Source organism: Coregonus clupeaformis, chromosome 40 (genome assembly GCF_020615455.1).
Source record: "Coregonus clupeaformis isolate EN_2021a chromosome 40, ASM2061545v1, whole genome shotgun sequence".
Lineage (NCBI taxonomy): Eukaryota > Metazoa > Chordata > Actinopteri > Salmoniformes > Salmonidae > Coregonus > Coregonus clupeaformis.
Window position 1 is genome coordinate 1334006 of NC_059231.1, and position 27129 is coordinate 1361134.

Consider the following 27129-nt stretch of genomic DNA (forward strand, 5'->3'; position numbering starts at 1 on the left):
TAACATACTTAATTACAACATTTTGGAAAGAAAACTATTTCACTCATATTGTAAGTAATTATAGGTCATATTTAATAGAAATCTGAAAACACTCAGCAATTACTTTAATGATATCCTCAGCCTTCCAAATTCACAGTGGGGACTCAAGGCGACTACATCAGTATCAAATCTCTCTCTTTATATTATATTTTCATGTTGTTCGTTCAGTAGGTTACCTCTTTGCTCAATCCTTTGTTAGCTTGTGTTGAGATTCTAGGGAATTTAAGGTTGATGCTTTCACATTTTTGGCCCCCTGTTTGACTTGAGTGTTTCGGCAGTGGTTTGTTGACCGAGTGAACGGAACAGTGAATAGTGAATCATCATTTTGCGGAGATAAGGAAATGAAGGAAATGAAGGTGAGAAAAAAAATGTCAACACCATAGTTGAGTTTGTGCTGAGTGTGGACATGGGGAGTTGAATCACTCATCAAAGTCACAAAGAGGTTAATTACGTAGCAGTAGGGAACGGGACATTTAACCCACACTAGTGAGCTTGGAAATGTGTCAAAGTGGCAGCTTTTTATATCTGAGAATTATAACAAATATCTGATAATTATAATAAAGATATACTATAATCAAGGTCTGGTGGAAAATCTACAAAGGACTTGAGTGTACTGGAGGTTTTTCCTTGTTTACCAGTGTTGTATGAAACAGTACTTAGAACATTGGCAGTAAAGCTGTAAGACACAAGTGTGGGTACAGTGTTTGGGAGGTCCTGTATGTGTGTGTGTGTGTGTGTGTGTGTGTGTGTGTGTGTGTGTGTGTGTGTGTATTCGTGACAGATGGTTTGCAGAGGTGAATAAAAGCAATGCTCCTGTTTTGACTGCACATTGTGTGGGGTGGGGAAGTGGGACTCGTCCGATACTCCAAACTGGTCTCCAGTTGCATAGTGAGCAGCGTGTCTGTCCTCTCTTGGTGTTGGTGGGTGATATGGATATCACTCTGCTCTGTACATGTAACTCCTCAGTTCATCCCCTCGAGTGTAAGTCATCTCTTTAATCCTCTTTTAAGAAATCTTGGCAGGACTTTGTTTTGGAACCCCAGGTGGTTGGTGAACTGCCAAATGTTCATGTCAAACAGTTCCCACATTGTAAGGAAGGACCGGGGTCTTCTTTCCCCTTGTGTCATTGTACTGTGCTGTAATGTACCCTACTGTACTGTAGTGTTCTGTACTAGTCCTTGTGCACGTCCTCGGCCCGGAGAATCTTGTACAGGACCCAGTAGAAAATGTTAAAAAACAGGAAGGCCAGGGGGAAACCCGCCCGCGACACCGTGTCGATCTTCTTGGCGCGGTCGATGAACAGCTTTCTCATCTCCTCGTGGCTCTTGACGGCCGGGTCCTTCTTGGGCTGCTGGGCGGTCTGCGGCCCTGCGGCGCCCGGGGTGGTGGCGGCGTTGTTGGTGGCCTTGGGGATGGTGCCGTCCTTGACCGCCGTGCTGCCACCGCCGGCCGTGGCGGTGAAGCTGAGGCGGCTCTCCCTCACGTCGTCGTCCTACGAACAGGAAAGGCAGGCGTTAGATAGATAGGGGTCAGAGGTCAAGGATGAATGCTCTCACCAAATGGGAACGGACGCTCCCCCGATGGATGGCCTTGAGGTGCTCCAGAAAGGGACACAGTTTAATATGCTGTTACTGAAATGTCCTCCCTCTCCCTCCATCCATCTTGCTCTCCCTCTTCCTCTCCCTCTTCCTCTCTTAACCATGGGGGATCGGTTGCCATAGCAGCAGCAGCAATATGACAGGCTGACTAGGTCTCCCAGCCAAGTACACTTCAGTGACCCTCCTGCTAACACGCCAAATAAACTTGACTTCAACTAAACTTGACTTCAACTTAACTTGACTTCAGCCTTTGACTTCATGTTGAGTCAATGCCTATTCTCCCTAACTCAATAAATCTATCAAAGTGCAACATGAACATGGAGTGATTTGTGCAACATGAGACCTTGTTTAAAACCTCTAGTCTATTGTTTTTATAACCCATAATGCCTCTGGTGTTATCCTAGGACACACTCCTTTCTCCCTCTCTTTTAAATCTACTCATTCCTGTACCCTTTACCCTTTCAAGTTGTCACCACTCAAGAGTCCCCCTGGCCTTTTCCTTCAAATGTCAAAACTAGGGTCGAAAAAAGGGGTCAGAACGGGAAATTCTCTTTAAAAAGCAATTGACATATGAATGAAGGGGTATTACATTTGGTATACGCACAAACAAAGCCCTGCATGTGAGAGTTTTGTTTGACATGCCAATATGGAAATTATTTAAATGGAATGAAAACAGAATCAATACGAGGTGAAACTTGAGCAATAATTTTTCCATGAGCGAATTCACAATGAACAACAAATTATATGTTGACATGAGAGGGAGGAATAGGAAATCAGGAAATGTTTTGATATTTTCCTTGTTTCCAGGCTGAAATGCAATTTCTACAGAAATGGATAGGGAAATAAAAGCAAACAGCAACACCAACTGAAAGGAACAAGGAACAGAGAGTGAAAACCGGGAGTGAAAACAGGGAGTGAAAACAGGGAGTGTGTGTGTGTGACAAGATGACAACAGGCCATTATGACGTTAAATAAATAATGAAGAATAATGAAATGCCATTGGTGTAATGAAGAAAGTCACAGAGTCAATGAGTCACTACACCAGCATTATGAGTCACATTATGCTTAAAGGGATACTTCGGGAATTCGGCAATGAAGCCCTTTATCTTGACTTCCTTCATACTGGACGCAGAGATATAAAAATGGTATCCACAAGTTTGTCTGACTCCTGGGAATATTTAATTGCCAAAAAATAGTACTTTTTTACAACACATTCTCTTTGATGAAATACTGTAAAAAAAAAAAAAAAAAAAAAATATATATATATATATATATATATATACAGTTGAAGTCGGAAGTTTACATATATTTAGGTTGGAGTAATTAAAACTCATTTTTCAACCACTCCACAAATTTCTTGTTAACAAACTATAGTTTTGGCAAGTCGGTTAGGACATCTACTTTGTGAATGACACAAGTCATTTTTCCAACAATTGTTTACAGACAGATTATTTCACTTATAATTCACTGTATCACAATTCCAGTGGGTCAGAAGTTTACATACACTAAGTTGACTGTGCCTTCAAACAGCTTGGAAAATTCCAGAAAATGACGTCATGGCTTTAGAAGCTTCTGATAGGCTAATTGACATCATTTGAGTCAATTGGAGGTGTACCTGTGGATGTATTTCAAGGCCTACCTTCAAACTCAATGCCTCTTTGCTTGACATAATGGGAAAATCAAAAGAAATCAGCCAAAAAATTGTAGACCTCAACAAGTCTGGTTCATCCTTGGGAGCAATTTCCAAACGCCTGAAGGTACCACGTTCATCTGTACAAACAATAGTACGCAAGTATAAACACCATGGGACCACGCAGTTGTCATACTGCTCAAGAAGGAGATGCGTTCTGTCTCCTAGAGATGAAAGTACTTTGGTACGAAAAGTGCAAATGAATCCCAGAACAACAGCAAAGGACCTTGTGAAGATGCTGGAAGAAACAAGTACAAAAGTATCTATGTCCACAGTAAAATGAGTCCTATATCAACATAACCTGAAAGGCCGCTCAGCAAGGAAGAAGCCACTGCTCCAAAACTGCCATAAAAAAGCCAGACTTACGTTTGCAACTGCACATGGGGACAAAGATTGTACTTTTTGGAGAAATGTCCTTTGGTCTGATTAAACAAAAATAGAACTGTTTGGCCATAATGACCATCGTTATGTTTGGAGGAAAAAGCGGGGGCTTGCAAGCCGAAGAACACCATCCCAACCGTGAAGCACGGGGGTGGCAGCATCATGCTGTGGGGGTGTTTTGCTGCAGGAGGGACTGGTGCACTTCACAAAATAGATGGAATCATGAGGAAGGAAAATTATGTGGATATATTGAAGCAACATCTCAAGACATTAGTCAGGAAGTTAAAGCCTGGTTGCAAATGGGTCTTCCAAATGGACAATGACCCCAAGCATACTTCCAAAGTTGTGGCAAAATGGCTTAAGGACAACAAAGTCAAGGTATTGGAGTGGCCATCACAAAGCCCTGACCTCAATCCTATAGAAAATGTGTGGGCAGAACTGAAAAAGCGTGTGTGAGCAAGGAGGCCTACAAACCTGACTCAGTTACACCAGCTCTGTCAGGAGGAATGGGCCAAAATTCACCCAACTTATTGTGGGAAGCTTGTGGAAGGCTACCTGAAACGTTTGACTCAAGTTAAACAATTTAAAGGCAATACTACCAAATACTAATTGAGTGTATGTAAACTTCTGACCCACTGGGAATGTGATGAAAGAAATATTTCACATTCTTAAAATAAAGTGGTGATCCTAACTGACCTAAGACAGGGAATTTCTACTAGGATAAAATGTCAGGAATTGTGAAAAACTGAGTTTAAATGTATTAGGCTAAGGTGTATGTGAACTTCCGACTTCAACTGTATATATTTCTATGATGTCTTCATCTGTTTCTATGCTGTCCCCTAGTTCTCATACTTAGGTGTGAAAATCAATATGAATATGGAGGGTACACCGACACCGACAAACAGCAGGGGAACAGTACACAACTACAAGAAACACAAACACACAAACTTCTGACCAGATGGAGTGTGGGGTTCTTATAGCTGGGTTCTAATGTTCTTTACCCTGTCAGAGGAATTGTAGATGTGGCCCATCGATCCATATATGGGCGTATCGTCGTTTCTCAAACCATTAATACGTCTCAATGACTCAGCCAGCTCTTTGGGATCAATGGAGTGATCCTCACCACCATTCTTTCATCACAGAAGAAGCATGCAAACGGAAAAGATAAGCAAACAAAGTACTAAAATGACGATGAGAATCATGCAATATAGAGGCATTCACTGTGGATGTGCCTGAAACCCTGTGGATATGCCTGAAACCCTGTGGATATGCCTAAAACACTGTGGATATGCCTGAAACCCTGTGGATATGCATGAAACCCTGTGGATATGCCTGAAACACTGTGGATATGCCTGAAACCCTGTGGATATGCCTGAAACCCTGTGGATATGCATGAAACCCTGTGGATATGCCTGAAACACTGTGAATATGCCTGAAACCCTGTGGATATGCCTGAAACCCTGTGGATATGCATGAAACACTGTGGATATGCCTGAAACACTGTGGATATGCCTGAAACCCTGTGGATATGCCTGAAACCCTGTGGATATGCCTGAAACCCTGTGGATATGCCTGAAACCCTGTGTATATGCCTGAAACCCTGTGGATATGCCTGAAACACTGTGGATATGCCTGAAACCCCGTGGATATGCCTGAAACCCTGTGGATATGCATGAAACACTGTGGATATGCCTTAAACCCTGTGGATATGCCTGAAACCCTGTGGATATGCCTGAAACCCTGTGGATATGCCTGAAACCCTGTGGATATGCATGAAACACTTATGAAAATAGACAAGAACATCAAACAAGAAGGTGAATCACAACGAAAGTTGTGCCATGCTTTAAGAAACTGGCCGAGGTGAAATTGAACATAACATTATTTTTGTGTGAGTGTTGGTATTTGACTTCTAGACAAGTTGGTTACCTCAAGTTAGTTAGAAAATGCTGAGCCCTGCATGTATGAATTGACAATGACCCCTATCAACTTTCTAAACTTCAGAGTGACTTTTTCCTCCTCTTGGTTACAAGCAGTGTTCATTCATCTTTATCTCATCGTGTTCTATCTCTACTTCCCTCCATCTCTTTGATTGTATTGGCCTGAGTATTCTCTTAGACAAATCCACACGGTATAAATCAAATGGACTCTTCCCCCTGGTACAGAGAGAGGCAGTCTTGTTTCTGTATGTCTACATCTTATATTAATGGATGAGGGATAGGAGGGAACACAGACATCAGCTAAATGTTCAGACACTGACCGTTTCTGTCCTTCAGGAAGCTTTGAAGTAAACATGTCTAAGTAAACATTGGAAATGTAATCCTCGGTGTGTGACAGGTTGATGTAGTAACAGTATATGGACACAGGAGGGCAGAGTTGACTCAAAGGTGGATGGTAGAACATCGCACCTGTTGGGGAAGTTGCTTTGTTGTTGTGCCTCAACTTTTTATTTGTGTCAAACAAGGCCATGTTGTTTTGCCTAGTCCGAATACAAAGATTATGCTAACTGAGTAAGAATTTGTTCGCAACTGAATTGCCTAGATAAATAGGTTCAATAACCGAAATAACCTAAAAAAGCAGGCCTTTTGACCATAGAGACATGATTTATCTGACCCAGTCTCCATCAATGGCCCAGAGGAGTCCAGGCTAGGGCCCGATTTAGTGACAGACAGTGTATAATTGGACCTTTCCTTCTTAATCTTTTCCGAAGTCCAAAAGGCCAGAAACCCAATTAATCACAGAATCAAGGCCACTAAGCCGCCTCTACATCCGTCAAGTCAGATTTTTGACCGACTAATTCCCAGAGCTGCTCTGTTAACCTCATCTTTCGGTACTTCTCAACATCCTCAGACAATCTTCAGACAACATTTCATGTTACACTGCTTGTTTCATGGACAACTAGTTGTGGTTCGCTACAGTGCTACAAGCTCTTTACATGTGCAATCCAATATAATACAATCTGTGGTATAAACCCTCAACATCTACACTACGTGTACAAAACATTAAGGACCGCTCTTCCCATGACATAGACTGACCAGGTGAATCTAGGTGAAAGCTATGATCCCTTATTGATGTCACTTGTTAAATCCACTTCAATCTGTGTAGATGAAGGGGAGGAGACAGGTTAAAGAAGGATTTTTAAGCTTTGAGACAATTGAGACATGGATTGTGTATGTGCCATTCAGAGGGTGAATGGGCAAGACAAAAGACAAAAGTGCCTTTGAACGGGGTATGGTAGTAGGTGCCAGGTGCACCGGTTTGTGCACTCTTGGCATTCTCTCAATCAGCTTCATGAGGAATGCTTTTCCAACAGTCTTGAAGGAGTTCTCACATATGCTGAGCACTTGTTGGCTGCTTTTACTTCACTCTGCGGTCCATCTCATCCCAAACCATCTCAATTGGGTTGAGGTCGGGTGACTGTGGAGGCCAGGTCATCTGATGCAGCACCATCACTCTCCCTCTTGGTCAAATAGCCCTTACACAGCCTGTAGTTGTGTTGGGTCACTGTCCTGTTGAAAAACAAATGATAGTCCCACTAAGCGCAAACCAGATGGGATGGCGTATCGCTGCAGAATGCTGTGGTAGCCATGCTGGTTAAATGTGCCTTGAATTCTAAATAAATCACTGACAGTGTCACCAGCAAAGCACCCCCACACCATCACACCTCCTCCTCCATGCTTCACGGTGGGAACCACACATGTGGAGATCATCCGTTCACCTACTCTGCGTCTCACAAAGACACGGCGGTTGGAACCAAAAATCTCAAATTTGGACTCATCAGACCAAAGGACAGATTTCCACTGGTCTAATGTCCATTAGTCATGTTTCTTGGCCCAAGCAGGTCTCTTCTTCTTATTGGTGTCCTTTAGTAGTGGTTTCTTTGCAGCAATTCGAAGATGAAGGCCTGATTCATGCGGTCGCCTCTGAACAGTTGATGTTGAGATGTGTCTGTTACTTGAACTCTGTGAAGCATTTGTCTCCTGAGTGGCGCAGTGGTCTAAGGCACTGCATCGCAGTGCTAACTGTGCCACTAGAGATCCTGGTTCGAATCCAGGCTCTGTCGCAGCCGGCCGCGACCGGGAGACTCATGGGCGGCGCACAATTGGCCCAGCGTCGTCCAGGGTAGGGGAGGGAATGGCCGGCAGGGATGTAGCTCAGTTGATAGAGCATGGCGTTTGCAACGCCAGGGTTGTGGGTTCGATTCCCACGGGGGGCCAGTATTTAAAAAAAATAATGTATTCACTAACTGTAAGTCGCTCTGGATAAGAGCGTCTGCTAAATGACTAAAATGTAAATGTAAAATTTATTTGGGCTGCAATCTGAGGTGCAGTTAACTCTAATGAATTTATCCTCTGCAGCAGATGTAACTCTGGGTCTTCCTTTCCTGTGGCGGTCCTCATGAGAGCCAGTTTTATCATAGCGCTTGATGGTTTTTGAGACTGCACTTGAAGAAACTTTCAAAGTTCTTCAGATTTTCCTGATTGACTGACCTTCATGTCCTAAAGTAATGATGGACTGTCATTTCTCTTTGATTTTCAGCTGTTCTTGCCATAATATGGACTTGGTCTTTTACCAAATAGGGCTATCTTCTGTATACCACCCCTACCTTGTCACAACACAACTGATTGGCTCAAACGCATTAAGAAGGAAATAAATTCCACAAATTAACTTTTAACAAGGCACACCTGTTAATTGAAATGCATTCCAGGTGACTACCTCATGAAGCTGGTTGAGAGAATGCCAAGAGTGTGCAAAGCTGTCATCAAGGCAAAGGTTAGCTACTTTGAAGAATCTCAAATATAAAATATATTTTGATTTGTTTAACACTTTTTTGGTTACTACATGATTCCATATGTGTTATTTAATAGTTTAGATGTCTTCACTATTATTCTACAATGTAGAATATAGTAAAAGTAAGAGAAAAACCCTGGGTAGGTGTGTCCAAACTTTTGACTGGTACTGTATATAAAAAATATATATATGGGGGATTGGAAATTATGCAGGCAATTACATTGATGGAAGCTACAATCTATCTGCAATATTAAAGCTGATCTACCCCCTCCCCCCAAACAATAATTAAAATAAAATAGTAGGTGCCAGGCGCACCAGTTTGTGTCAAGAAATGCAACGCTGCTGGGTTTTTCACACTCAACAGTTTCCTGTGCATATCAAGAATGGTCCACCACCCAAAGGACATCCAGCCAACTTGACACAATTGTGGGAAGCATTGGAGTCAACATGGGCCAGAATCCCTGTGGAACGCTTACGGCACCTTGTAGAGTCACGACGAATTAAGGCTGTTCTGAGGGCAAAAGGGGAAGGTGTTCCTAATGTTTGGTATACTCAGTGTATGTCTGAGAAGGATACATCTGTGAAGCATATAATTGCTTGTTTCATTATTTGTTAGGTGCTAAAGCATTGAGATATGAGTTATTCATTAGTGCTAGGTAACCACTTACTTCTGCCTCAGAGCTCCTAAAGGAACAACACCATAACGTCAATATGCAGTCATTGTCGTATGCAGTTGTTTGTTCATGCTCTGATTCGACGAATGTGTTCTAGATTGTTCTGTACACGTTACCTTCTTCTTCGTTCTCCGCGGGCGGAGTCTTAAGAGTTCCTTGTGTTGCCTGGAGACAAAGTTGACAGCGGCGTACTCGAGAAGAGCGGAGAATACGAAGAGCAGACACACCGCCATCCAGATGTCGATGGCCTTCACATAGGATACCTACAACACCAGAGCGACAAAGTCAGAGTCACACAGTCAGACAACAGAGACAGACCGACAGACAGACAAATGGAGAAAAAAGGAGTTGAGAGAATGAATAGTCTGACATAGTCTGGCAGACAGGCCAAAGTTGTTCATAGAATTTCAACTGTCTGGCCAAGTTTACAGCTTGTTTTATGTTTTAATTTCATAGAGATTCTTTGATGCTGTTACATAATCTGGAGTATGTTGGGAGTGTATGAGAACACATATTACGTGTATATATCCATTATATGTGTCATGGAGTACTTAGTCACTTTTGTCTTGATACCGCCTATACTTTTTGCCACTGTATATGTAAGGTTTTAAAGGCACAAAAACTATATTTTTCTGTGTTTTATATATATTTCCACACTATGAGGTTGGAATAATAGTGTGAAATTGTGAAAATGATGATAATGCCCTTTTAGTGTAAGAGCTGTTTGAAAAAAACACCTGAAATTTAAGCCTGTTTTGGTTGGATGGAGTTTTGACCTCCCTGGTGACATCATCAGGCGGTAAATTAGTTAATAGACCAATAAGAAAGAGATTTCAATGCCTCTCTGCCAATAACAGCTAGTTTTCAGTTGTACCCTCCCCACTCAGACCACTCCCAGATAGTCCTAGCTAAATTCTTGCTCTAGAAATTACTCTTTGCTAAGAAGCTATTCTTTTAATTGTTACCCAGAAATTATTTGATATTGAGGTAAAAACGGCTGCATTGGACCTTTAATATTTAGTCTGTCTGATGTTACTGTTTTATTTTTTAAGAAAATGTACATGCAATCACTTGTAAAAACATATTCTTGCTGAATGCTTAATGCTTAATTAAGTTACATAAGAGAACATTCCATGTACTGCATTATTCTTTAATGCATACTAGACACTAAATACCTAAGGGTAAAAGGACAAGTTAGGTATTTTTCTATTTAGATTGATTAAAATTTTTACCTTGAAAGTAGTCTATGGCCCAGGAGAATCTGTAATCCTCGGTTTTACAGTAAGTCTAAAAATACTGAACTTGTCCTTTAACAAGTAAGTGCCAGTATTGTGTTCTTCTACATGTGTGAATCCCAAACATATATACACAGGCCCTTTGGGATGAGATTTCCTGTCCATTAAACAGTACTGAGATGCTCCATATAGACAGGAATTCTCTGAATACTAGCAGGTGCATTTACATATCTCAGAACATCACTTATATATAATGTCTGTTAATGGATATCTCTCTTAAGTATCTCTTTATACGGTCTATTTGAGATAATTTAGGTGAATAAACTATGCACCACATTCAATCTTGTAACATATACACAGGCCCACTGCAAGGCTCCGTTAAGCAAACAGAAACAGTCACCCTGTATCTAGACCATAAATCAACAACGGACAGTCAGTCCTGATGAAGGGACGCCTTTTTGGGTAAGCACAGTGGTGATGCACTCAACACACTCTCTTGCCAACCCACACACACCAACACCCCCACTCACACACTCACACACCCTGCACCCGACTCACCTTAGGTAGAGACGTTCTAGAACCGGAGCTCTGGGTGGTCATGGTGAGCACAGTGGTGATGCCCAGTGCCACCCTAGCGGGCGCGGCGTCCATATTGATCCAGAAGGAGACCCAGGAGAGTATGACGATGAGGAGAGAGGGGATGTACATCTGGATCAGATAGTAACCCATCTGTCTCTCCAGGTGGAAACGCACCTCGATGCATGTGAACTTCCCTGTGGGAGGAGGGAGAAGGAGAAGAGCGGAGAGAGATTGAGACACGTGCCTATGTTTTCTTTGTTTTGTCTGAAAGTCTGCATGAATACAATACTTGGAAATTAACAGTGAAAAATATGTATAGGAAAGATGAGCGATACTCCTTTGGGGACTATTACGTTTCTCTGTAGACCATATTTTACAAGCATCAGCATTCCTCCCCTCACATACCACATACATGAAAACACAAACTGTACATGTGGCTTCTCAGAAAATCTAAATTCTAGCAAAATATATAATATGCATATGCCTGTGCTGTGGAGGAGTTTAAATCACTCTCCATGTAGTTGGTCCATGCAGCTGTGGTTATCTTGGTCATCAAAGCCCAGTGTATGGGCCTCAGGTGAAAATGCAAGTCATGCTCTCTGCCTTTGATGCTTTGACGTTTGTCAGATCTCCCCAACATCACCCACACACGCAGGCACGCACACACACACACACACACACACACAGGCACGCACACACATCATAGCCTCAGTTCATAGGTTACCAGTGCCGCACTCAATACGGAAGTGGTCCGATGAAGCAGACGCAAGGATACAAGACTGTTTTTCTATCATCCGATAGCATTGAGGAGATTACCACATCCGTCACGGGTTTAATCAATAAGTGCATAGACAATGTCGTCCCCACAGTGACTATAAGAATGTATCCAAACCAAAAACCATGGATTACCAGCAATATCCACGCTGGGCTAAAGGCTAGAGCTACCGCTTACAAGGAACAGGACACGGACACATACAAGAAAACCCACTATGACCTCTGACAAGACATCAAACATGCAAAAGGACAATATAGGAGGAAGGTGGAATCCTTTTACACAGGCTCCGACGCTTGTCGTATGTGGCAGGGCTTGCAGACGATAACAGATTACAAACGGAAACCCAGCCATGAGTTGCCCAGCGATGCAGAACTCCCAAACGAGCTGAATACCTTTTTATGCTCGCTTCGAGGAATACAACACTGTGTCTTGCGTGAAAGCCCCTGTTGTTCCGGATGACTGTGTGATTTCGCTCTCGGTGGCCGATGTGAATAAAAGTTTTAAACAGGTAAACACTCGCAAGGCTGCCAGGCCAGATGGAATACCAGGGTGCGTTCTCAAAGCATGCGAAGACCAGCTGGCAAGAGTCTTCACGACATTCTCAATCTCTCCTTGTCCCAGTCTGTAATTATGCTTGAAAGGCTGGTCATGACACACATCAACACCATTATCCCAGATACCCTGGACCCATTCCAATTCGCATACTGCTCCAACAGATCCACAGATGACGCAATCTCAATTTCATTGCCCTCTCCCACCTGGGCAAGAGGGGAAATAACTATGTGAGAATGCTTTTCATAGACTACAGCTCTGCGTTCAACACCATAGTCCCATCCAAGCTCATCACCAAGCTGGGGAACCTGGGACTGAACACCTCCCTCTGCAAATGGATCCTGGACTTCATGACAGTCCGTCCCCAGGTGGTGAGGGCCGGCAACAACACCACCGCCACGCTGACCCTCAACACGGGGGCCCCTCAGGGGTGCATGCTTAGTCACCTCCTGTACTCCCTGTTCACGTCAAGTTTGTTGACGACACAACGGTGGTAGGCCTGATCACAGACGGCGAAGAGACAGCCTACAGGGAGGAGGTCAGAGACTTAGCAGTGTGGTGCCGGGACAACATCCTCTCCCTCAACATCAGTAAGACCAAGGAGCTGATCGTGGACTATAGGAGAAAGAGGGGAGAGCACGCCCCCATCCACATCAACAGGGTTTTTGTGGAGCGGGTCAAGAGCTTCAAGTTCCTTGACATCCACATCATTAAGGACTTGACATGGTCCACACACACCCGCACAGTCGTGAAGAAGGCACGACAGCGCCTCTTCCCCCTCAGGAGGCTATGCGTTATACAGCTGCTCCATCGAGAGCATCTTGACTGGCTGCATCACCGCTCGGTATGGCAATAGCACCGCCCTCGATCGCATGGCGCTATAGAGGGTGGTGCGGACAGCCCATTACATCACTGGGGTCGAGCTCCCTGCCATCGAAGACCTTTATAACAGGCGATCTCAGAGGAAGGACTGAAATATTGCCAAATACTCCAGCCACCCAAGCCATAGACTGTTCACTCTGCTACCTCCGGCAAACGGTACCGGAGCACCGGCTCTCGGACCAACAGGTTCCGAGACAGCTTCTACCCCCAAAGCCATAAGACTGCTAAATAGCCATAAGAATGCTAAGTAGTTAATTAAATGGTTACCCGGACTATCTGCACTGACTCTATGCACATTCACAAGACTATACATACACACTACTGTAAATAAACATTCACTCACACAAAACACACACAACACAAATACACATGCTGTACACACACACACACACACACACACACACACACAATATGCTGCTGCTACTCTGTTCTTTTTTAAACTTGTATTATTATCTATCCTGATGCCTAGTCACTTTACCCTGCCTCGATGTACACATCTACCTCTAATACCTCGTACCTCTGCACATTGATCTGGTACTGCTACTCCCTGTATATTGCTTCATTCTTGTGTATTTTATTCCTTTTGTATTACAATTTTGGACACACACAATTTTCTTTTTTTCTTCTTTTGACAAATCATTTGACAGGATACAAGCTGAGTGGTCACTTTGCCCAAAGCACGCCCCTGGGCCTGTACACCTACATATGTGATCAGCGCATGCACCCAATGCACTCTAGTAAACATATGTACCCAACACACTGAAATGAATGCATACACTCAATTCACTAAAATGTATGTATATCCAATGGACTCAAATAAACATATGAAATTAATGTATAGAGTCAATGCAATGGAATGAAGCCAATATTTCCGTAAAGTAAACCTCTGACATTTGAGATAATGTATTGCAAAGGATTCCGCCAGCCTCAATATTTCCCTTGAGAATAAATCCCTCTATAATAGTTGCTTTGAAAGAATGAAGTCAGTGGGGTTAGTGAGCAAAACAATGCAACGACCCACATAACTTTGAAGAAATGCCTTCCCTACTGTAGTGTTTGTTTACTGTACCCTAACAGACAAGGGCGTCATGCACCCCAAAAATCTGAGGGGGCACAAAGTACATTGGATGGCTGGTGGGTGGTCTGGAGGGGGGCGAGGCCCCCCAGTCTGTGAGTTGGTGAATTTCGCAAAGAAAAACATCCTGAAAACAGCGTTTTGCAATTTAGAGCCATAATCATTATGCTTAAAGGGATACTTTGTTTTTTTTGGCAATAAGTCAGCTCAAGATGTATGCTTAGATATCTTTATCTACTTCCCTAGAGTCAGATGAACTCATGGATACCATTTGTATGTCTCTGTTTCCAGTATGAAGGAAGTTAGAGATAGTTTTGCGAACCAATGCTAACTAGCATTAGCACAATGACTGGAAGTCTATGGTATCTACTAGCATGATAGCAGTTACCATCGACTTCGTCATTGCGCTAACACTAGTTAGCAATTGCGCTAACGTTAGTTAGCAACTTCCATCAAACTGCACAAAAAGACACAAAAATGGTATCTACGAGTTCATCTGACTGGGGAAGTAGATAAAGATATCTAAGCATACCTCTTGAGCTGTCTGTATCCTCCTGACTGGTGGTTCTTTTTTTTAAAGAAACTAAATATGCTTCTCTAAATCTCTGCTAAAATGTGGGTAAAATATTGAAAGGAATGTAAGTCTTATTCAGTACATTTAGTAATTGCTTGCTATTCTAAAGTCTACCAGCCTTGCCAACAGGCAGGACAGCTAAGATAGCTAGACAAGCTAGCTACTCTAACTTGATTGACAGCCTGAAATGGGTTCTTGGTAGCTATTTATGAGGTTGGGAGATTGGGAACCTATCTGGGCTAGCTAAAGCCAACTTAAAAAAATTGCTAGGTGGCTAGTAGTATTACAGAGAAACAACAACAAAAATGTTTTTACAAACATTATTTGTGTATATTTTTTATTTATTTAAACAGGACAAATCTGAGGGGGCCCCTGTGCCCCCTATGGGCATGATGCCTCTGCTAACAGTCACACAGCAATGTACTTGAAGCTCTTTGAACAAAGTCACTCTGCTCTCTTTGAAAAGAGAGAGTCTCAAAGCAGAGGGATTTGAAAGAGAGAGGAGGAGAGGAGGTGTGTGAGGCCTCTGCTGCAGCTGACGCTTCAAAACAAATATGAACAGTGGCTGTCTCTCCTGAAAGACAGAGAGGGAGCGCTCTCTGAGTCTCTGTCTGTTTGTGCACCGGCCCCGGGAGAGCAGCGCAGAGTTAGAATCCACAATCAGCAAACACACAGAGGCAGGCATACACACCCACACCCACACACCCTGAGAGGCAGAGGCAGGCAGACCCCCCCCCCCACACACACACACACACAGGTGTAAAGACACTGCACATATACTGTATAACCACACATACACACCAGAGGAGGCAGGTGGGAGGAGCTGTAGGAGGATGGACTCATTGTAATGGCTGGAATGGGATAAATGGAATAGGGTCAAATATGTGGTTTCCACAGGTTGGAGACCGTTCCATTTATTCCATTCCAGCCATTACAATGAGCCCGTCCTCCTATAGCTCCTCCCACCAGCCTCCTCTAACACACACACACACACTTTCCTGAGCCCTGCAGGCTGACAGAGCTGTCAGTATAGAGGCAGTGACCTGACCAGAGGCTCCAGAACCTCTAGAGACTCACTGAAGAGGAGGACGGGGAAGTGTGTGTGTGTCTGTCTGTGTGTGCAGCCTGGTCTCATAGACTAGACGTAACATAGTAAAGTAAATCTGGAACACTCAAATTAGTATGCTATGTTACGTTTGGTATGGTTACATAAAACAGATGGTTACTTAAGGCAAAAATGAAAGTCAGGTGGTTGGTCGGGGTGGATGAGTGGGTGTATAACGCGAACGTCTAGCAACCCAAAGGTTGCGAGTTCAAATCTCATCACGGACAACTTTAGCATTTGAGCTAATTAGCAACTTTTCAACTACTTACTACTTTTTAGTTACTTTGCAACTACTTAGCATGTTAGCTAACCCTTCCCCTAACCCTAACATTAACCTAACTCCTAAACTTAACCCTAACCTTAACTCTAACCCCTAGCCTAGCTAATGTTAGCCAGCTAGCTAATGTTAGCCACCTAGTCAGAATTCGCAACATATCACAGGTTTTGCAAATTCGTAACATATTGTACGTTTAGCGTTTTCGTACTAAATGGAGTGTCCCGGATTTACTTACAGAATAATACAAAATGCTCTGAGAACAGGTTGGTGTGTGCCCGTCTGTGTGTGTGTGTGTCCATCTGTGTGTATGTGTTCTGGACCTTGACAGCACCTTGCCACTCACAGGGCATTCATTGTGACAAGCTGTCAGTGCAGGCCTTGGGGTGGACAATGGAGGAATAGTTTATTTAAACCAGTTTTGTAAAACAAACATCATTGTACATGGACCGAACGGACAGAAATAAACTTCTGTACATCATTATTTAATTCCACATTCACATTTTTTGTCTTTGGATTTCGGCTAATTTCAGGGATACGTGACCCTTTGAATCGGACGAGCGAGAAAATTGCCCATTTTATTTTATTACATAAAATGTCATTGCCCATTAGGTGAACTATGACTGTGTCCCAAATGGCACCCTATCCATTTCATAGTGTAGTATTTTTGACCCAAGCCCTGGTCAGAAGTAGTGCACCATATAGGGAATAGGGTGCTTTTTGGGACACAGCCTGCCTCACTGATATCTGTACCGTATAGATACCGCTATTCATTTCTCGCACTAGGTCTCCGTAGTCTCTTGAGGAATACACTGCAATAATTCTATGAATGAATTCCATGGCCAGCTGGTTTTTCAGGGCCAAACACCACATGGCCCTTAATGCACTTCTCTAGTCCAATGAGTCACTGCCAAAACCTCTACACCACATGACACCGCCCTACAGCAAAACACCCACAAACAACTCCTTATGCTCTCAATCACTCTCTGCTGGGTCCTGATAATATCAAATGGCTTCCTTTCCTTTCATCCTCTTCTCTAACTCTTTCTGCTCCACCGTTCCTTCTCTTTCCTGTCTAGGTCTCTGACGGAGAGGAGGCATGCAGTAGAGATGTGTGTGTGTGTGTGTGTGTGTGTGTGTGTGTGTGTGTGTCAGGCCGTGTCTAGACTTGACAGTTCATGCAGCTTTAGTATTCTGATCATGGAATTCCAAACGCGTCATGCATATACACCTACATTTCAATTTGTCTACTGTGTCCGGATTCAAATTACAGTATGCATTCTACAAATGGTGGAATAGGCAAAATATGATAATAACACAACAACAACTGATGGCAGTAGCTAACTACTGTAGCTAGCCAGCAAGCTAGCAAGCAATGCTAAAGGCATTGCAAACGGGTTAGCATAACTCTAGCCAAATAAAAAATGTTTTTTTCTAAATATTAGCTAGCTGGCTAGCATTTATGAGGCCAACAAACACGTTCCTCACACGCTAGGAACGTATTTCCTCCAACGTCATAATGAAAAGGTGTCGCTCGGTCCCAAAACACACGTTTTCTGGAGACTTGTGGGAGGAGTGCTGATGAAGTCGCCCACCGTGTGCGCTTTCAGTAGCCTGATTGCGTCCAGACTGAGGAGAAATCTGCACACAATGCGTCCCAGACCACCTCCTGATGTGGTCAGCCAGATCTGAACACAATCAGACCACAAAGCGACTTTTGTGCATCTAGACCCATCTTTTCAATGCGATCTTCGTATTCTGATAGCATAAATCGCATGTAAGTGTCAAGTGTAGACACAACCTCAGTGTACTGATGTGTGTGTGTGTGTGTGTGTGTGTATACACACACAGTATGGATCCCATGGGCGGCGCACAATTGGTCCAGCGTCATCCAAGGTAGGGGAGGGTTTGGCCGGCAGGGATGTGGGTTCATTTCCCACGGGGTGCCAGTATGACAAAAAACAAAACAAACAAAAAAACATTTTTGCATTCACTAACTGTAAGTCGCTCTGGATAAGAGCGTCTGCTAAATGACTAAAATGTAAATGTAAATGTATATGTGTGCGTGTACACGTACCAGAAGTACTCACAAGAATAGTAAACCAACTAAAACTCAGAGAAGTGAGGACATTTTGCCAGTCCTCACTTGTAAAAATGCTATTTTAGGGTTAGGTTTAGAATTAGGGTTAGGGGTGATGTTTAGGTTTAGGTTTAGGGTTAGGGAAAATAGGATAGCAGCAACTCAATACTAGGAAGGTGTCCTTAATGTTTTGTACACTTAATGTATAGTCTGTGTGTATGTACGTTTGCAATCGCAACAGGCCAAGGGGTGCAGGCAGGCAGCTTGGAGCTAGCGTGTAAGCCCCATAGAGGATAACACCCACATACTGTACTGTAGTCACCAAGCTGAAGTAGCCCCACTGCCTGCTCACACACACATAAACAGGACACACAGGAAGAAAACAAATATTAAACAGGAAGTGCTGCTGATTCTGCATCCTGATTGGCTCGGCTTGGCCGGGATTGACGCCTAACCTCCAATTGCGTGGGTCAATGCCCCTGTGATACCAGCGTGGAGACCCTGTGGACAGTCAGTTTGATTGACAAGGCTGACTGGCATGCTATGCTAGCCCAGGGAGAGAGGTCTATAAGCACGGAACAGTAGAGTACGTTTTCTCTGCTCTGTCTCGTTTTTCATAAACACATGTCACACTGGCATTCACCAGAGCAAGACTGAGCACCGCTGTTGCCTCAGTCAGCATCCTTTGTGACTGGAGAAAATGGAGGAAGTTGGCCTTGGAGTTTAAATGGAAGCTGTTTGGCTTGGGAGAGTGGTTCAGGCAAACAGAAGAACATTGACACAGAGGTGTTGAAGAAGAATATAAAGAAGAGCTGTATACTGGAGAGCAAGTCTGCATTCTGATGCTCGGAGAATAGGTTAACTGAATGAAACTAATATGGAAGTTAACTTCATTTAACTTCACACAGAGTAAAATGACATATAGCCAATGTTATTCATCTCTTTAAGGCTAATGCATGACTGTGTCTCATCTTTCCATCAATCAGATCCACAGCACTTCAGAAGCTCTTTCAGTAACTGCACTATTACAGTAAATGAGGCCATGGAAATGGCAGACAAGGCCATCACAGATCAATCGGCCAAATCAAATCAGTGTGTGTATGTATGTGAGCGCTCGAACGCTGCCTGCAGCGCGCTCAACTATTTCGTGTGTGTGTGTGTGCCTGTGTGAGTGCCTCCGTCCATGCCTCTGTGTGTGCGCGCGTCTGTGAGTGTGTGACCCCAGCCGTGCCATCTCCTCTGAGCTGATTGATAGAGTGTCTATCTCTCCACAGTGACCCAGACGCCATCCCATTGAATTATTGATCCCCTGTGGGATAAATGCTGCACACCTCCTGGACACTAAGTCGATGGCAATCAAGCAGAAAGAGCGCTCGCACACACACACACACACACACACACACACACACACACACACACACACACACACACACACACACACAGTATGGATCTCAATCAAGCAGAAAGAAAAGCCTCGACCTCATTGAGGGTCACAGATGGACAGACGGAGACTAGGGTATGTTTGGAGAGACCCTGTTGGATGATTGGACTTTGATATTCAATTACTTTCATGTCTGTGAATGTAAGTTGAGCACAACGGCTTCAGAAACGGCTGTGGAGTTGAATTATCTACAGTAAACTTAAGAACTATACATATTCTATGCAATGAAACAAAAACACTGAATTTACAGAACAGCCTTAATTCGTTGGGGCATGGACTCTACAAGGTGTCGAAAGCGTTCCACAGGGATGCTAGCCCATGGTGACTCCAATGCGTCACACAGTTGTGTCAAGTTGCCTGGATGTCCTTTGGGTGGTGGACCATTCTTGATACACACGGGAAATTGTTACGTGTGAAAAACCCATCAGCGTTGCAGTTCTTGACACATTCAAACCGGTGTGCCTGGCACTTACTACCATACCCTGTTCAAAGGCACTTAAGTATTTTGTCTTGACCATTCACCCTCTGAATGGCACACATAAAAATCTGAAAATCTGATTATTATGAAACCGCTCTTTCAGATTGTAATGGGAACCAGGCTAAATTCTGTAAAACTGTCAAATCCATGAAGGGTTCTACTTCCTCCTCTCTGCCACAGCAAATTATTCAGACACTGGACTAATTATGGTAAAATATGCCATCACTGATGCATTTAATCTTTAAGCCTTGAAATACATCCACAGGTACACCTCCAATTGACTCAAATTATGTCAATTAGCCTATCAGAAGCTTCTAAAGCCATGACATCATTTTCTGGAATTTTCCAAGCTGTTTAAAGGCACAGTCAACTTAGTGTATGTAAACTTCTGACCCACTGGAATTGTGATACAGTGAATTATAAGTGAAATAATCTGTCTGTAAACAATTGTTGGAAAAATTACTTGTGTCATGCAGAAAGTAGATGTCCTAACTGACTTGCCAAAACTGTAGTTTTTAACAAGAAATTTGTGGAGTGGTTGAAAAACAAGTTTTAATGACTCCAACCTAAGAGTATGTAAACTTCCGACTTCAACTGTAAACACCATTGGTCAATCTGTAAAAAACATGTTTTATAGCTATGCAGGACTCCCTTGCTGATTAAAACTTGTGCTTAATACAGGCAAAACAAAAGGCACGTTGTTTTTAAACTCTTGGCAAAGGGTGGCTACTTTGAAGATTCTCAAATATAAAATATATTTTGATTTGTTTATTTTTTGATATTTACTTTTTTTGGTAACTACATGATTCCATATGTGTTATTTCATAGTTTTGATGTCTTCACTATTATTGTACAATGTAGAAAATAGTAAAAATAAAGAAAAACCCTTGAATGAGTTGGTGTGTCCAAACTTTTGACTCTCATACTTGGCACAATAAATATACACAATCCAGGTCTCAATTGTCTCAAGGCTTAAAAATCATTTTTTTACCTGTCTCCTCCCCTTCATCTACACTGATTGAAATGGATTTAACAAGTGACATCAATAAGGGATCATAGCTTTCACCTGGTCAGTCTGTCAAGGAAAGATCAGGTGCTCCTAATATTTTGTACAGCCATTCACAGTGTAACCAAACAAACATGGCAGGGCTCCAATGCTTGGCACCAAAACACAACCACCACATATGGCTTCTGCAGCACTACCTCGGCACCCCCTCCTCTCGCTTGGTAAAAATAAAATATTTTGTCTCTGTTGATTAGACTGACACATTTCCAATGCCGATTATCAACCATCTGCATCGGATATTGTTCAACCAACAAAGTGAGTTGAGCTCCATAGAAAGATAATTATCACCTATCACAGAACATCAACATGAATGGGAATATCAGTTCTAGTAATAATATTTATAGAACTAGAACCCGCAATACCTCTGAAAACAATAGGGAATCGTCACTGACTGCATTCCAGGGCCTCAGCAGAGATCTAGGATATCACCCCACTAGCATCAGTTACGTCTATTTATTTGCCAGATTTCCTTTTAAAAGGATTATGAGACACAGAGAGGGAGATGATTCTTCCCTGGTTATAATTTACAACAATAACAGATGCGGGGGGTGGGATGACAGGATCCAAGTGCTCCACTCCCATAGCACAGAGGGAAAAAACAACAAGCAAAACAAACCTACTATGAATAAAACCAAAACCAAAACAGACATTGAGGGATTTTTGACATTGGTTGTCGTGATTCGTCATCACAGAATGACACACAACCTCCATTATACCATTAAAGAAGATAACATTCCCTTAGATTTAATTACAGTACGTTTAATCCTTTTCGTATGCTGCATTTGCAACCATAGAGGAAAATAATATATAAACACCATAATATCTATACCATACATTTACATAATCTAATCATTTAGCAGACACTCTTATTCAGAGCCATTTATAAATCAGTACATTCAACTAGATGAACAACCACATAGGCTATCACAATCACTGCAAGTTCTTCAAAATAGCTGCTATACATCTCTCTCTTTACTTCCATATTAGTCACCCCAGTGAGTTTTACCCAGGGTTCATAGGGAGCTCAGGGCCTATGCTACTCCAGATACAGATGTCGGATCTTAATTGGACCAGTATTGTCGCAGCAAAAATAATCCTGCAGCAGCAGGATTTAATCGTTTAGTCCAAAATGTTGCTTGATCGGTGGTTAGGCTATTAGCTGGCCAAAATTAGGCTACATGAAAACTGCAATACTGTTAATATAACAGAGCGTTTTCAGTGAATTTATGTAAATCATGAAGATCATCTGCATTTCGCAGCAACAAAAGTTATCAAATTAAGATCCTATACCTGTACTGTAGGACCAGCTGGCTGACTGTTTCAGAGGAGAACAGGCTGTATGATGTGACACAAGCATTATATCTTGAGTCGGATTAGCTGACTGTATAAGCATTATATGCCGATGTGTAAGCAATAGAAAGAGAGAGATTTAAATCCACCTATCTAACCGTTATTTAACCAAGAAGATTGTTAATCCCTTGTGGATGAAATCCTCTTTTATTAGGAACTTGACAAGGAAAGGAGACTGACCATAGGATCCAACACCAGGTAGCTGAATCACCACCGTGTAGACAAGGAAAGGAGACTGACCATAGGATCCAACACCAGGTAGCTGAATCACCACCATGTAGACAAGGAAAGGAGACTGACCATAGGATCCAACACCAGGTAGCTGAATCACCACCATGTAGACAAGGAAAGGAGACTGACCATAGGATCCAACACCAGGTAGCTGAATCACCACCATGTAGACCAGGAAAGGAGACCATAGGATCCAACACCAGGTAGCTGAATCACCACCATGTAGACAAGGAAAGGAGACTGACCATATGATCCAACACCAGGTAGCTGAATCACCACCATGTAGACAAGGAAAGGAGACTGACCATAGGATCCAACACCAGGTAGCTGAATCACCACCATGTAGACAAGGAAAGGAGACTGACCATAGGATCCAACACCAGGTAGCTGAATCACCACCATGTAGACAAGGAAAGGAGACGACCATAGGATCCAACACCAGGTAGCTGAATCACCACCATGTAGACAAGGAAAGGAGACTGACCATATGATCCAACACCAGGTAGCTGAATCACCACCATGTAGACCAGGAAAGGAGAATGACCATAGGATCCAACACCAGATAGCTGAATCACCACCATGTAGACAAGGAAAGGAGACTGACCATAGGATCCAACACCAGGTAGCTGAATCACCACCATGTAGACAAGGAAAGGAGACTGACCATAGGATCCAACACCAGGTAGCTGAATCACCACCATGTAGACAAGGAAAGGAGACCATAGGATCCAACACCAGGTAGCTGAATCACCACCATGTAGACAAGGAAAGGAGACCATAGGATCCAACACCAGGTAGCTGAATCACCACCATGTAGACAAGGAAAGGAGACTGACCATAGGATCCAACACCAGGTAGCTGAATCACCACCATGTAGACAAGGAAAGGAGACTGACCATAGGATCCAACACCAGGTAGCTGAATCACCACCGTGTAGACAAGGAAAGGAGACTGACCATAGGATCCAACACCAGGTAGCTGAATCACCACCATGTAGACAAGGAAAGGAGACTGACCATAGGATCCAACACCAGGTAGCTGAATCACCACCATGTAGACAAGGAAAGGAGACTGACCATAGGATCCAACACCAGGTAGCTGAATCACCACCGTGTAGACAAGGAAAGGAGACTGACCATAGGATCCAACACCAGGTAGCTGAATCACCACCGTGTAGACCAAGTGCTCAAAGAAGATGGAGGTACAGTCTATCAGTTGGAATGGCACTCAGTGCAGCTGGAGCTCGATGGACTGAAACCTTCAAATCGTATAAATAAATAGAGTTCCACAGCAATGCACACTGGCTATGGGCCATGGCACCCTATGGGAGTGTGTCCAACCCTTTTGTGAAGCCTGGCCCCACAGAATGTAATATTGAAGCATTATATCTCTCGCTGAGGGAGATTGGTAAAATCCTGCCTGGGTTTGATCTCACCAGGGGCACTTTAGATGTCAATGGGTGAGGGGGAAAGAACGCCTCTGGAGAATGACGTCTGGGTTGTGTTCACTAGGGCACGCCATAGCAAAATATTTTTAAATGGTTTGCAACGGAAAAAGTTAAGGTAGGTAGTGTAGGTTTATGCCAAGGTCACTACTGTTACTCTACCAGACAGATCTAAGTGCATTTAGTTCGATCTAACACTCAGATAATGGTATTTAACATAGTCCTTCTCCTAAACAACATTTTTCCTCCTTCATTCTAAACCCAACCAGAACATCAGTTATCTGGTATGTGGTATTTTCCTTAATCAGTTATGCAGTGCTCTGTGCATCGCCATCGACTGGTCCATTCAATAGGTGTTTTGCAAGCCCTGATTCAATTATAGAGGGTTGTGGAGGGGCACACACAGGAATGTGTTTGACAGACGGTTGGCTGCCCCCATGGGACCTCAGCATGAACATCCTGGGACCTCCTGTCAATCAAATTCAGTCAATAAGGCTGGGCTGTTGTGACCGGATGGATGGATCTCGCTCTCTCGCTCTCTTTCGGTCGCTCTCTCTCGGTCGCTCTCTCGGTCGCTCTCTAACTCTCTCACTGTGTGCCTGCGCGCCTGGCAAGTGAGTGAATGTTGGTGACTCGACTTGCCCTTGACCTATAGGTACACATAACTCTCCCACTGTTTATTCCTCCAGATCATGTCTTGAAAACACAGAGAAATTCTGGAGTGGTACATGCCTCCTCCTGTCCTCCTCCACCTCCTCCTCCTCCCGTCTCCTCCAGCACAGAGTGCTCTCTTTCTTTCCTGCCTGACTTCTCTCCCTCTCTCTCATCTCTCTTTCCCCACGCGAGGAGACAGGACAGAGAGCTGACAGCTTCTAAAAATAGCAGCCTGTGTAGAGGCATTTTCTGTCCCTCTCCATTCATAGAATAAGCCTACACTTTGGCTTTTTCCTGCATATAACAAAGCTAAACGATGAAGCTTTTCTAAGAACTTAAAATGAGGTCCTGACAGTTCTCAGGAGGGCTTTAGTTTAGGGACTGTTTGGTGGTATACCAGTTCACCAAGGCTGCACATTAAACTGTTACCATGGAGGGAAAAGCAAGTGGAATAACAATTCCATAGCGATAACCAAAATGTATTAATTTCTGCTTTTACATTTTTTTTTTTTTGACTATAATAGCCAAAGAAAAAGCAATACTGGTACTAAAACTGAATCTCTTTTCAAGTAGTCAGCAGCCAAAAGACCATTCATTGATATGGGACTGCTTCAGCCTCCAAACACTGTTGACGTGACAACCATGGAAGCCTAAACATGCACCAAGGAGCTTTCCATATATAATTAACGTTGCCAAAGGAGGGAAAAACAAGCTTTTTCAATTATCAGACGATAAGGAGTATTCCTTCTCCTACATCTTTCTCCCTCTCTCCCCCTCCCTCTCTCTCTGTCCCCCCTCTCCTCCTCTCCCCCCTCCCTCTCTCTCTGTCCCCCTCTCCTCTTCTCCCCCTCCCTCTCTCTCTGTCCCCCCTCTCCTCCTCTCCTCCTCTCTCTGCCCCCCCTCTCTGTCCCCCCTCTCTCTCTGTCTATCCTCCCCTCTCTCTCCCCCCCTCCCTCTCTCTCCCCTCTCTCTCCCTGCCTCCCTCCATCCATCCATCCATCCATCCATCCATCCAAGCCTCTTCTATTCTATCTGCTGCTCTCTTAATCATCTAAAAATACTTATTCGTTTCCTTTCTCCCTCTGGTTAATTGAAGCACAACATAATCCTGATTAGCCAGGAGTGAGGAAGCGGGCGTGCTAAGGCTGACTTAGAGCTGGCAATAAGGACATGACAGGCCCATGAAAGATGCAGGTAGAAGAAATTACATTATTCAACCTGCAATGCCTGCTACTTCACTGTGCACTTTACTTCACTGGCTGAATAAGGTCACAGTTAGGCTGCATCTGAAATAGGGCCTGGTCAAAAGTAGTGCACTATATAGGGAATATGCGCGCCATTTCGGACACACCCTCAATCTGGCTAGTGCTGTGGTAGACTGGAGTCTCACTTCGCTGGCTGGCTGGCTGGCTGGCTGGCTGGCTGGCTGGCTGGCTGGCTGGCTGGCTGGCTGCAAACAAGTCTATGGTTGCGTTTAGACAGGCAGCCCAGTTCTGATCTTTTTTCCACTAATTGGTCTTTTGACCAATCAGCTCAGTTCTGAAAAATATCTGATGTGATTGGTCAAAAGACCAATTAGTGGAAAAAATATCAGAATTGGGCTGCCTGTCTAAACGGAGCCAAAGAAGCTGAATAAGGCCTCACTTAGGCCTAGGATTAATCTAGCACTGCAGTTAGCTGTGAAAGCCTGCAGCAATTGTGTTGTTATGAGATGCAGTCTGTGAATATGAAACCATCTTGAATTGAGTGAAAGGGCCTTACTGTTTTGGCATTGATGATGGCATATGAAAACATCATTAGATTTCACAATGAATGTCCCATCTTTCAACTCTAACTGTGACTGTTTTTGACACTGTCCCAGTGGTATTCAGCGCATGTGTGGAACAGCCTGAGGAAGGCTCTGTGCATATTCACTAAACGTAATAAATAGTAGCCTAATTTGGGATGGAAGATGATTTGTAGATTAGTGATTCTGCACAGTCCGACTGCAATGGACTCGATCTCAAACACTCCCATTGTCTCTTACCTGTGTTATAGTGCTTGGTGCAGTATCTCAGATCCGTCTCATCTTTCATTATGAACTGTGGGAGGGTCAACCCATCAGCTATCTGGACTGGTCCGTTCTCCTGCCACTCAAAGATCAGGTCGTTCATTGTGTAGCCAA

General features: G+C 43.4%; 1 protein-coding gene across 1 annotated transcript; it reads right to left on the bottom strand.

The window, feature by feature from the left end:
- Positions 1 to 27129, bottom strand: glra3 (glycine receptor, alpha 3; the record flags this gene model as incomplete). The annotated part of the gene is given in 4 exon segments (XM_045211993.1): positions 1 to 1531; positions 9287 to 9433; positions 10964 to 11178; positions 26992 to 27129. Coding segments are annotated over 4 exon segments (821 nt in total), but the record flags the coding sequence as incomplete, so codon positions are not given.